At 44.1% G+C, this 13,278-nt stretch overlaps 1 protein-coding gene across 1 annotated transcript in view; it reads left to right on the top strand.

Moving 5' to 3' along the window:
* CDH18 (cadherin 18) overlaps positions 1–13,278 on the top strand; it is a 1,182,266-nt gene that overhangs the window by 947,605 nt on the left and 221,383 nt on the right. Inside the window, exon 7 of the mRNA XM_069730602.1 lies at positions 7,967–8,220. Coding sequence (XP_069586703.1) covers positions 7,967–8,220 — 254 coding nt within the window. The remainder of the gene's footprint in view (positions 1–7,966; positions 8,221–13,278) is intronic.

Raw genomic sequence — 13,278 nt, 5'->3', positions numbered from 1 at the left:
TCATCGGCCATGGCTGGAAATACTAGTGTGCCCCCACCCCACCCCTCCGATCGCCCCCCCACCCCCCCGATCTGGCCGGTACACTGCTCCGGCTCCCCTCCGTCCAGTGCTCCGCTCCCCCCCGTGCTCGTGTCCGCTCCCCCCGTGCTCCAATCACCCCCCCGTGCTCCAATCACCCCCCCTGCACTCCGATCCACCCCCCCGTGCTCCGTTCCACCCCCCCCGTGCTCCATTCCAGCCCCCCCGTGCTCCGTTCCACGCCCCCCGTGCTCCGTTCCACCCCTCCCGCGCTCCGATTCCCCCCCCCGTGCTCCGATCCCCCCCCCGTGGTCCCCCCCCACCCTATCATACTTACCGATCCAGCCGTGGTCCCGTCCGTCTTCTCCCGGGCGCCGCCATCTTCCAAAATGGCGGGCGCATACGCAGTGCGCCCGCCGAATCTGCCGGCCGGCAGATTCGTTCCAAAGTGCATTTTGATCACTGAGATATAATCTATCTCAGTGATCAAAATAAAAAAAATAATAAATGACCCCCCCCCTTTGTCACCCCCATAGGTAGGGACAATAAAAAAATAAAGAAAATTTTTTTTTCCACTAATGTTAGAATAGGGGTAGGGTTAGGGGTAGGGTTAGGGGTAGGGGTAGGGCTAGGGTTAGGGTTAGGGTTAGGGGTAGGGTTAGGGTTAGGGTTAGGGGTAGGGTTAGGGTTAGGGGTAGGGTTAGGGGTAGGGTTAGGGCTAGGGTTAGGGCTAGGGTTAGGGCTAGGGTTAGGGTTAGGGTTAGGAATGTGCACACGTATTCTGGTCCTCTGCGGATTTTTCCGCTGCGGATTTGATAAATCCGCAGTGCTAAACCGCTGCAGATTTATGGCGGATTTACCGCGTTTTTTTCTGCGCATTTCACTGCGGTTTTACAATTGCGATTTTCTATTGGAGCAGTTGTAAAACCGCTGCGGAATCCGCACAAAGAAGTGACATGCTGCGGAATGTAAACCGCTGCGTTTCCGTGCAGTTTTTCCGCAGCATGTGTACAGCGATTTTTGTTTCCCATAGGTTTACATTGAACTGTACACTCATGGGAAACTGCTGCGGATCCGCAGCGTTTTCCGCAGCGTGTGCACATACCTTTAGAATTAGGCTATGTGCACACGGTGCTGATTTGGCTGCGGATTCGCAGCAGTGTTCCATCAGGTTTACAGTACCATGTAAACATATGAAAAACCAAATCCGCTGTGCCCATGGTGCGGAAAATACCGCGCGGGAACGCTGCGTTGTATTTTCCGCAGCATGTCAATTCTTTGTGCGGATTCCGCAGCGTTTTACACCTGTTCCTCAATAGGAATCCGCAGGTGAAATCCGCACAAAAAACACTGGAAATCCGCGGAAAATCCGCAGGTAAAACACAGTGCCTTTTACCCGCGGATTTTTCAAAAATGGTGCGGAAATATCTCACACGAATCCGCAACGTGGGCACATAGCCTTAGGGTTAGGGTTGGAATTAGGGTTGTGGTTATGGTTAGGGGTGTGTTGGGGTTAGGGTTGTGGTTAGGGGTGTGTTGCGGTTAGGGTTGTGATTAGGATTATGGCTACAGTTGGGATTAGGGTTAGGGGTGTGTTGGGGTTAGTGTTGGAGTTAGAATTGAGGGGTTACCACTGTTTAGGCACATCAGGGGTCTCCAAACGCAATATGGCGCCACCATTGATTCCAGCCAATCTCGTATTCAAAAAGTCAAATGGTGCTCCCTCACTTCCGAGCCCTGACGTGTGCCCAAACAGTGGTTTACCCCCACATATGGGGTACCAGCATACTCAGGACAAACTGCGCAACAATTACTGGGGTCCAATTTCTCCTGTTACCCTTGTGAATCTAAAAAAATGCTTGCTAAAACATAATTTTTGAGGAAAGAAAAATGATTTTTTATTTTCACGGCTCTGCGTTGTAAACGTCTGTGAAGCACTTGGGGGTTCAAAGTGCTCACCACATATCTAGATAAGTTCCTTGGGGGGTCTAGTTTCTAAAATGGGGTCACTTGTGGGGGGTTTCTACTGTTTAGGCACACCAGGGGCTCTGCAAACGCAACGTGACACCCGCAGACCATTCCATCAAAGTCTGCATTTCAAAAGTCACTACTTCCCTTCTGAGCCCCGACGTGTGCCCAAACAGTGGTTTACCCCCACATATGGGGTATCAGCGTACTCAGGAGAAACTGGACAACAACTTTTGGGGTCCAATTTCTCCTGTAACCCTTGGGAAAATAAAAAATTCTGGGCTAAATAATTATTTTTGAGGAAAGAAAACGTATTTATTATTTTCACGGCTCTGCATTATAAACTTCTATGAAGCACTTGGGGGTTCAAAGTGCTCACCACACATCTAGATAAGTTCCTTTCAGGGTCTAGTTTCCAAAATGGGGTCACTTGTGGGGGGTTTCTACTGTTTAGGCACATCAGGGGCTCTGCAAACGCAACGTGACGCCCGCAGAGCATTCCATCAAAGTCTGCATTTCAAAACGTCACTACTTCAATTCCAAGCCCCGGCATGTGCCCAAACAGTAGTTTACCCCCACATATGGGGTATCACCGTACTCAGGAGAAACTGGACAACAAATATTGGGGTCAAATTTCTCCTGTTACCCTTGGGAAAATTAAAAAATTCTGGGCTAAATAATTATTTTTGAGGAAAGAAAACGTATTTATTATTTTCACGGCTCTGCATTATAAACTTCTATGAAGCACTTGGGGGTTCAAAGTGCTCACCACACATCTAGATAAGTTCCTTTGGGGGTCTAGTTTCCAAAATGGGGTCACTTGTGGGGGGTTTCTACTGTTAAGCCACATCAGGGGCTCTGCAAACGCAACGTGACGCCCACAGAGCATTCCATCAAAGTCTGCATTTCAAAACGTCACTACTTCACTTCCGAGCCCCGGCATGTGCCCAAACAGTGATTTACCCCCACATATGGGGTATCAGCGTACTCAGGAGAAACTGGACAACAACTTTTGGGGTCAAATTTCTCCTGTTACCCTTGGGAAAATAAAAAATTGCAGGCTAAAAGATCATTTTTGAGAAAATATTTTTTTTTTTTATTTTCATGGCTCTGCGTTATAAACTTCTGTGAAGCACTTGGGGGTTCAAAGTCCTCACCACACATCTAGATTAGTTCCTTTGGGGGTCTAGTTTCTAAAATGGTGTCATTTCTGGGGGATCTCCAATGTTTAGGCACACAGGGGCTCTCCAAACGTGACATGGTGTCCGCTAATGATTGGAGCTAATTTTCCATTTAAAAAGCCAAATGGCGTGCCATCCCTTCCGAGCCCTGCCGTGCGCCCAAACAGTGGTTTACCCCCACATATGGGGTATCAGCGTACTCAGGACAAACTGGACAACAATATTTGGGGTCCAATTTCTCCTATTATCCTTGGCAAAATAGGAAATTCCAGGCTAAAAAATCATTTTTGAGGAAAGAAAAATTATTTTTTATTTTCATGGCTCTGCGTTATAAACTTCTGTGAAGCACCTGGGGGTTTAAAGTGCTCAATATGCATCTAGATAAGTTCCTTGGGGGGTCTAGTTTCCAAAATGGGGTCACTTGTGCGGGAGCTCCAATGTTTAGGCACACAGGGGCTCTCCAAACGCGACATGGTGTCCGCTAACAATTGGAGCTAATTTTCCATTCAAAAAGTCAAATGGCGCGCCTTCTCTTCCGAGCCCTGCCGAGTGCCCAAACAGTGGTTTACCCCCACATATGAGGTATCGGCGTACTCGGGAGAAATTGCCCAACAAATTTTATGATCCATTTTATCCTACTGCCCATGTGAAAATGAAAAAATTGAGGCGAAAAGAATTTTTTTGTGAAAAAAAAGTACTTTTTCATTTTTACAGATCAATTTGTGAAGCACCTGAGGGTTTAAAGTGCTCACTAGGCATCTAGATTAGTTCCTTGGGGGGTCTAGTTTCCAAAATGGGGTCACTTGTGGGGGAGCGCCAATGTTTAGGCACACAGGAGCTATCCAAACGCGACATGGTGTCCGCTAACGATGGAAATAATTTTTCATTCAAAAAGTCAAATGGCGCTCCTTCCCTTCCGAGCCTTACCATGTGCCCAAACAGTGGTTTACCTCCACATGTGAGGTATTGGTGTACTCAGGAGAAATTGCCCAACACATTTTAGGATCCATTTTATCCTGTTGCCCATGTGAAAATGAAAAAATTGAGGCTAAAAAATTTTTTTGTGAAAAAAAAGTACTTTTTCATTTTTACGGATCAATTTGTGAAGCACCTGGGGGTTCAAACTGCTCACTATGCATCTAGATAAGTTCCTTGGGGCGTCTAGTTTCCAAAATGGGGTCACTTGTGGGGGAGCTCCAATTTTTAGGCACACGGGGGCTCTCCAAACGTGACATGGTGTCCGCTAAAGAGTGGAGCCAATTTTTGATTCAAAAAGTCAAATGGCGCTCCTTCCCTTCCAAGCCCTGCCGTGCGCCAAAACAGTGGTTTACCCCCACATATGAGGTATCAGCGTACTCAGGACAAATTGGACAACAACTTTCGTGGTTCAGTTTCTCCTTTTACCATTGGGAAAATAAAAAAATTGTTGCTAAAAGATAATTTTTGTGACTAAAAAGTTAAATGTTCATTTTTTCCTTCCATGTTGCTTCTGCTGCTGTGAAGCACCTGAAGGGTTAATAAACTTCTTGAATGTGGTTTTGAGTACCTTGAGGGGTGCAGTTTTTAGAATGGTGTCACTTTTGGGTATTTTCAGCCATATAGACCCCTCAAACTGACTTCAAATGTGAGGTGGTCCCTAAAAAAAATGGTTTTGTAAATTTCGTTGTAAAAATGACAAATCGCTGGTCGAATTTTAACCCTTATAACTTCCTAACAAAAAAAAATTTTGTTTCCAAAATTGTGCTGATGTAAAGTAAACATGTGGGAAATGTTATTTATTAACTATTTTGTGTCACATATCTCTCTGGTTTAACAGAATAAAAATTCAAAATGTGAAAATTGCGAAATTTTCAAAATTTTCGCCAAATTTCCGTGTTTATCACAAATAAATGCAGAATTTATTGACCTAAATTTACCACTAACATGAAGCCCAATATGTCACGAAAAAACAATCTCAGAACCGCTAGGATCCGTTGAAGCGTTCCTGAGTTATTACCTCATAAAGGGACACTGGTCAGAATTGCAAAAAACGGCAAGGTCTTTAAGGTCAAAATAGGCTGGGTCTTGAAGGGGTTAAATAATTAAATTGCATTTTATTGCATGAAATAAGGATTTTATCACCTACCAGCTAGAAAGAATTCTGGCTCTCACAGACCTGTTAGTTAATTTTTAAGAAGTCACCCTGCTATGTACTCATTATCTGTATTAATTGCACATATTTGAACTGGTTACTAGTATATAAGACACCTGTTTACACACTCAATCAATCATAATCCAGCCCCTCCACGTTGTCAAAGATCAAAGAGCTATCCAAGGACATTAGGGACAATATTGTAAACTTGCACAAGGCTGGGATGGGTTACACGACAATAGGCAAGCAGCTTGGTGAGAAGGCAACAACTGTTGGCGCAATTATTTAAAAATAGAAGAAATGACTGTCAATCTTTCTCCATCTGGAGCTCCATGCAATTTATTGCCTCGTGGGATAAGGATTAGTGTTGAGCGATACCGTCCGATATTTGAAAGTATCGGTATCGGATGGTATCGGCCGATATCCGAAAAATATCGGATATCGCTGATACCGATATCCGATACCAATACAAGTCAATGGGACACAAATATCGGAAGGTATCCTGTAATGGTACCCAGGGTCTGAAGGAGAGGAAACTCTCCTTCAGGCCCTGGGATCCATATTCATGTGTAAAATAAAGAATAAAAAAAAAATATTGCTATACTCACCCTCGGACGCGCCCTGGTTGTAACCGGGAGCCTTCCTTCCTAAGAATCAGCGCTTGAAGGACCTTTCGATGATGTCGCGGCTTGTGATTGGTCGCGGTAGCATCATGTGACCACTCACGCGACCAATCACAAGCCGCGACGTCATCGAAGGTCCTTAACGCGCTCATTCTTAGGAATGAGCGCGTTAATGACTTTCGATGACGTCGCGGCTTGTGATTGGTCGTGTGAGCGGTCACATGACGCTACCGCGACCAATCACAAGCCGCGACATCATCGAAAGGTCCTTCAAGCGCTCATTCTACCAAGGAAAGCATGGTGGTTGCAGCGGTGACAACCAGTGCGCGTTAGAGGGTATTTCAATATTTTTTATTCTTTATTTTACACATAAATCTTACTCTCGATACCGATTCCCGATATCACAAAAATATCGGAACTTTGTATCGGAATTCCGATACCGCAAATATCAGCCGATACCCGATACTTGCGGTATCGGAATGCTCAACACTAGTAAGGATGATTCTGAGAAAGGTCAGGAACCATCCCAGAACTGCATGGGAGGATCTTGTGAATGACCTGAAAAGGGCTGGGACCACAGTCTCAAATATTACGGTTAGTAACACACTACGCCATTCATGGATTAAAACCTTGCAAGGCACACAAGGACCCGCTGCTCATGCCAGAACGTGTCCAGGCCCATTTGAAGTTAACTAATGACTATCTGGATGATCCAGAGAAGTAATAGGGTAAGGTCATATGGTCAGGTGAGACCAAAATAGAACTTTTTGGTATCAACTCCACTCGCTGTGTTTGGAGGAAGAAGAAGGATGAGTACAACCCCAAGAACACCATCTCATCTGTGAAGCATAGTTGGGGAAACATCATACTTTAGGGGTGCTTTTCTGCAAAAAAAGGACTGGACGACTGCATTGTATTGAAGGGTGGATGGATGATATCATGCATAGTGAGATTTTGGCCAATAACCTCCTTCTCTCAGTAAGACCATTGAAGATGAGTCATGGCTGGGTCTTTCAGCATGACAATGACCTGAGACACACAGTCAGGGCAACTAAGGAGTGATTCCTTATGAAGCATTTAAAGGTCCTAGAGTGGGTTAGCCAGTCTCTAGACCAGAACCCATTAGAAAAACTTTTTTCAGGGAACTGAAACTTAATGTTTCACAGAAACAGCCCCAAAACCTGAAAGATCTGGAGAAGATCTGTATGGAGGAGTGGGCCAAAATACCTGCTGCACTGTGTGCATACTTGGATAAGGACTACAAAAAATGTCTAACCTCTGTATTTGTAAACAAACATTTTTGTACCAAATATTAATTTCTATTGTATCAAATACTTATTTAATGCAATAAAATGCAAGATAATAATGTAAAAATCATACAATGTGATTTTTTTTTAGATTCTGTCTCTTACAGTTGACGTGAACCTATGATAAAAACTACACACCTCTCCATTCTTTGTATTAGGGAAAACTTGCAAAATAGGCAGTGCATCAAATATTCCCCAGTGTAGATAGATAGATATGAGATATGTAGATAGATGGATAGATAGAAAGAAATATAGATAGATAGATAGATAGATAGATAGATAGATAGGTAGATAGATCGGTAGATGTAATAGATACAGCATTCCATAAAGTAGGCTTTGCCCAAATCTGAATTTAATGAAAAGAAGGTATATAATTCATGTATAATTCACTCTTTGCGGACATGTGAATAAAAACACTTTGGTATTTTGTATGGGTGCTGTTTTACTTTTATTCTTTTGTAGATAGACAAAATAATTATACAGTGTGTTTCATACTTAGTACACATGCATTTTATTTATATTTATAAAATCCTACAGATAAAGGTTATTCCAGTTTTACAGCACAATTGTTTTCAATATTCATTGAGTAGTTGTGAGAATTCTCTTTTATACTAATGTGCTAAAATTAGAGAAATTTTGAATCTAATGTTTATACCTTTCTTTATGTTATTTCTAGGCTGTGGTACAATTACCATATGTTACTTGCTATATATAATACTGGAATATCTCTATTTGCAGCCATTAAATTATGAGAAAAAGAAATTATATTTACTAAACATCGAAGGAGTAAATACTCATCTGGACTCACGATTTTCTCACCTGGGACCCTTTAAAGATACCACTATGTTAAAAGTCATTGTCGGGGATGTAGATGAAGCGCCATTGTTCACAAAGCCATTTTACGAGATGGATGTTTATGAGAATGCAGATATTGGCACCATTGTGGGAATGGTAACAGCTCATGATCCTGACAGCTCTAATAGCCCAGTAAGGTAAGACATTGACTATAGTCTATATAAATATTTTAACAGCTCTATGGTTCTTTACTTTGCAGCATACATATCAGGAACAATGTTTAGAATATGATTGCCATCATTCAATGCAGTAATATAAAGTAACAAGCAGAATATAAAAACTACGTACTTACTGAAACCTGTAAGGTCATAGTATTTTTCTCATTTAGAAATCACCCATTGCAGAGTAGAATGCAGAAAGGATTTCTGGCAAACTGGCTTGTTAAAAAAAAACAGACTAGACAATCTCATTAAACTGATTTGGCATTGGCTACATAGTTGTATGGAAGCTGTGTGTATGTTTTTTTTGTTGTTCTCTTGCACACTACTTCATATGGACAAATGTGATTGGTAACTTCTCTTTGCGTAAAACTAACTTGTTAGTTAAAGATAGTAAAATCGATCAATAGTGTGAACTAGTGACAATGAGAATGTATGGGACTCATGGCTTGAACGAGGCACCTGCAAGTCCAAAAAATGTTTTTAAATACTTTGTAAAATTCCCTGAGCACTCCTCATTCTGATGCTGTTTTACATTTTGCACTGCGTGACTCTATTGATGAGATATTCATATTTGTTGCAACTAGAGCGCAGTATGTGAAATCTCTGCTTGCAGTCCAATAGGGCATTTCTTCAGAGTCTTCTCCATCCAAGATGCAGACATTCACAGCTTGGCTACTGGTTTATCAGACTAGCAGCCTGTGATTGGCGGTGTCTGGGGGAGAGGAGTGAACATGCATGTAACCAGAGAGGACTCTGAAGAAACTCCCAGTTATAATGCAAGCAAAAATGCTACATACCGTGCTCCAAAAACAACAAATGTGATTCTTTTTTTAATGGAGCGATGCAACGCAAAAAGTAAAAGATGGTCAGAATCAGGGGAGCTGAAGAATTGTTACTGTACAAGATATTTAACTTCATTTTTTCAGCAAGTGACAGGTCTCTTAAAGTTATCTATTTTTTAACCAGACTTTGGTGAGAAATCATGTTTACTTTGTTCTCATGCATTAACCTGTATATGTTTTCATTTTGAAGTATGTGATAGTGTCAAAACATGTTATATAGTAATTCTGAAACAAAAACTGATGTCACAAGGTCCTTTGAAGAAAATTTCAAGCAGAGCAGAAAAGGTTTAGCATGAAAAAGTAATATAAAGGGCTATAAATAATTATGGAGCCTCAATTTCTACACACCCTCGTGCTACAGGACATGAATAAAAGCATAGAGAACGGCGGTGTGAAAGCCACATTAGGATTGGCATTGTACCAAATACAAATAATCCTTTATTAAGATTTACATTCATCTGCCTATTTAAGTTGACGGAACTATTGCTAGGCATTATTTAGGTTGGCATGCCCAGGATATTGTTCATACATTGGTATAAAATGTAATCATTTTTAGCTTTTATCTGCTAGCTACATGTCATTTTTCATAAATTGTCATTTGTATTTGGTAAATATTGCAAATCTTCTTGCGGGTTTTTACACTCCACTTTTCTCTCTGCTGTTATTTATTAAATTATGCAGCATTTCTTGGCTCTTTTGCCCATCTCAGTGGCCTGAGGAGCTTCAACCCCCTTGCCAACATTACCCAGCTTGTGTCCTCATTAAAAGAACTGCTAAAGTCTAAAAACTGCACTAGTAATCTCAAAATCCACAGCCAGAGTTTGTCATTTGGCTGTCATTCTTGCCAAGCCAAATCTTTGTTTTAGATTACAATTAAGAGGAAAGGCTTTAAAAAACCCTAATGCATCGGTACCATGTGAAACTTTCTTCAGCTTTAGCTCTTAAAAAGCTGTTGCTTGGCCTCTTCAGGCACACTGGACAGGTGGATTGAAAAGGTAATCAGCAAAGCAAGATGTTGAAATGTCTCTTCGCTTTTCTTGATTAAATATCAGTACTCAGGCGTGTTGACTTTTCTCTTTTTCTAAAATGAAGGTGCTAACACTTACAATGAACTAATCTCTGATTGCATGTATTCTTTCACCACATGAGCTATGTCTACAGGAATTATTTTCAATATTTTTAAAAATATGTATTTACAATCTCTGATTAAATTTGGACATTTGTTATATCAGTTGAAAGCAGTTTCTGTAAGTGATATATATATATATATTTATATATATATAATATAACGCTGGGAGCGTCACTCTGTCCGAAGCCTTTATAGACTGCGCCGGCGCAAGCGCTGGCGCAGTCTAGGCCTAACAGAGTGACGCTCCCGGGAGATCGCGGTATACGTTCACACTGAACGCACACCGCGATCTCCAACAGAGAAGCAGGGACCGCCAGGAGGGTGAGTACCGCCTATATTCACCTGTCCTCCGTTCCACCGCTGAGCGCCGCCATCTTCCCAGTCTTCGGCCTTTGACCTTCAGTTCAGAGGGCGCGATGACGCGCTTAATGCGCACCGGCGCCGCCCTCTGACTGACCAGTCACAGCCAATGCTGGGGGGCCTGAGCTGGCGGCGATACCGGCACCTGACCCCCACAGTGCGCCGGTGTCCCCGCCGGCTCAGGCCCCCCAGCACTCGGTGTCCTGAGGAGGGAATGGCGGCGGCCGCTGTGGCCCCGGGACGGTGCGGAGTGCAGGAGCGCGGCCCCTACGTGCACTGTGTGTGCAGGGGAACCGGTCACCACCTCCCGCCGCCCATCACTGCACAGGGCCGCTGTACGGGGCGGGGGCGGGCTGTGGCCACTGATCCAGCTGACGGAGCCACACAAAGGACAACAAGCGCACATGTGTCTCCCGCGGAGAATAAGAGTGGGGGGATGACAGGGTGCACACAACGACGGCTCTGTATAGTGTGTATATCTATGTGTGCATGCAGGGACTTCTACATACACTACATACACACTCTAGCTATATGCACACTATACCGTATATACACACACACTACCATACACTACATACACACTCTAGCTATATTCACACTATACCGTATATACACACACACTATCAGTCAGAGGAAGATGGCGGCGCTCAGCGGTGGAACGGAGGACAGGTGAATATAGTAAGTGCTGGGGGGCCTGAGCTGGCGGCGATACCGGCACCTGACCCCCACAGCGCGCCGGTGTCCCCGCCTGCTCAGGCCCCCCAGCACTCGGCGCCCAGCAACTATAGATGAGTATGTTTTTTTTTTTTTTATTGCAGCAGCAGCATACAGGGGCATATAGAATGGAGCATGTTAAGGGGGCCATCAACCATAATGGAGCAGTGTACGGGGGCATATAGAATGGAGCATCTTAAGGGGGCCATCAACCATAATGGAGCGGTGTACGGGGGCATATAGAATGGAGCATCTTATGGGGGCCATAAACCTTTATGGAACAGCGTACGGGGCATACACTATGGAGCATCTTATGGGGGCCATAAACCTTTATGGAGCAGTGTACGGGGGCATATACTGTGGAGCATCTTATGGGGGCTATCAACCTTTATGGAGCAGTGTACGGGGCATATACTATGGAGCATTTTATGGGGGCCATAAACCTTTATGGAGCAGTGTATGGGGCATATGGATGGGAGCAGCAAATTAAAGAATGGTGGCGCAGGATGGGAGCAGCACATGACAGAACGGGGGCGCAGGATGGGAGCAGCACATGACAGAATAGGTCAGCACATGACAGAACGGGGGTGCAGGATGGGAGCAGCACATGACAGAATGGGGGCGCAGGATGGGAGCAGCACATGACAGGATGGGGGCGCAGGATGGGAGCAGCAAATGACAGGATGGGGACGCAGGATGGGTGCAGCACATGACAGGATGGGGACGCAGGATGGGTGCAGCACATGACAGGATGGGGACGCAGGATGGGTGCAGCACATGACAGGATGGGGACGCAGGATAGGTGCAGCACATGACAGGATGGGGACGCAGGATGGGTGCAGCACATGACAGGATGGGGGTGCAGGATGGGTGCAGCACATGACAGGATGGGGACGCAGGATGGGTGCAGCACATGACAGGATGGGGACGCAAGGTGGGTGCAGCACATGACAGGATGGGGACGCAGGATGGGTGCAGCACATGACAGGATGGGGATGCAGGATGGAGCAGCACATGACAGGATGGGGACGCAGGATGGGTGCAGCACATGACAGGATGGGGATGCAGGATGGGTGCAGCACATGACAGGATGGGGACGCAGGATGGAGCAGCACATGACAGGATGGGGACGCAGGATGGAGCAGCACATACCAGGATGGAGACCATATACCAATATAAATGCTCGCCACCCGGGCGTAGAACGGGTTCAATAGCTAGTATATATATAAGTACATATATATATATATAGTATAAAACGTGATGTCAAGAGATTATTTGAGCCTTCATACATTCACAACATCTGCAGCAAGGCAGGCATTGCTTTCCTCCATACTGCCATACATGGACAGCAAAAGCCAGTTCACGAGCAGTATACAGGTCCTTCTCAAAAAATTAGCATATAGTGTTAAATTTCATTATTTACCATAATGTAATGATTACAATTAAACTTTCATATATTATAGATTCATTATCCACCAACTGAAATTTGTCAGGTCTTTTATTGTTTTAATACTGATGATTTTGGCATACAACTCCTGATAACCCAAAAAACCAGTCTCAATAAATTAGCATATCAAGAAAAGGTTCTCTAAACGACCTATTACCCTAATCTTCTGAATCAACTAATTAACTCTAAACACATGCAAAAGATACCTGAGGCTTTTATAAACTCCCTGCCTGGTTCATTACTCAAAACCCCCATCATGGGTAAGACTAGCGACCTGACAGATGTCAAGAAGGCCATCATTGACACCCTCAAGCAAGAGGGTAAGACCCAGAATGAAATTTCTCAACAAATAGGCTGTTCCCAGAGTGCTGTATCAAGGCACCTCAATGGTAAGTCTGTTGGAAGGAAACAATGTGGCAGAAAACGCTGTACAACGAGAAGAGGAGACCGGACCCTGAGGAAGATTGTGGAGAAGGACCGATTCCAGACCTTGGGGAACCTGAGGAAGCAGTGGACTGAGTCTGGTGTGGAAACATCCAGAG

The sequence above is a fragment of the Ranitomeya imitator genome, chromosome 6 (genome assembly GCF_032444005.1).
Source record: "Ranitomeya imitator isolate aRanImi1 chromosome 6, aRanImi1.pri, whole genome shotgun sequence".
Classification (NCBI taxonomy): Eukaryota; Metazoa; Chordata; class Amphibia; order Anura; family Dendrobatidae; genus Ranitomeya; species Ranitomeya imitator.
This window is presented reverse-complemented; position numbering and strand designations above follow the sequence as displayed.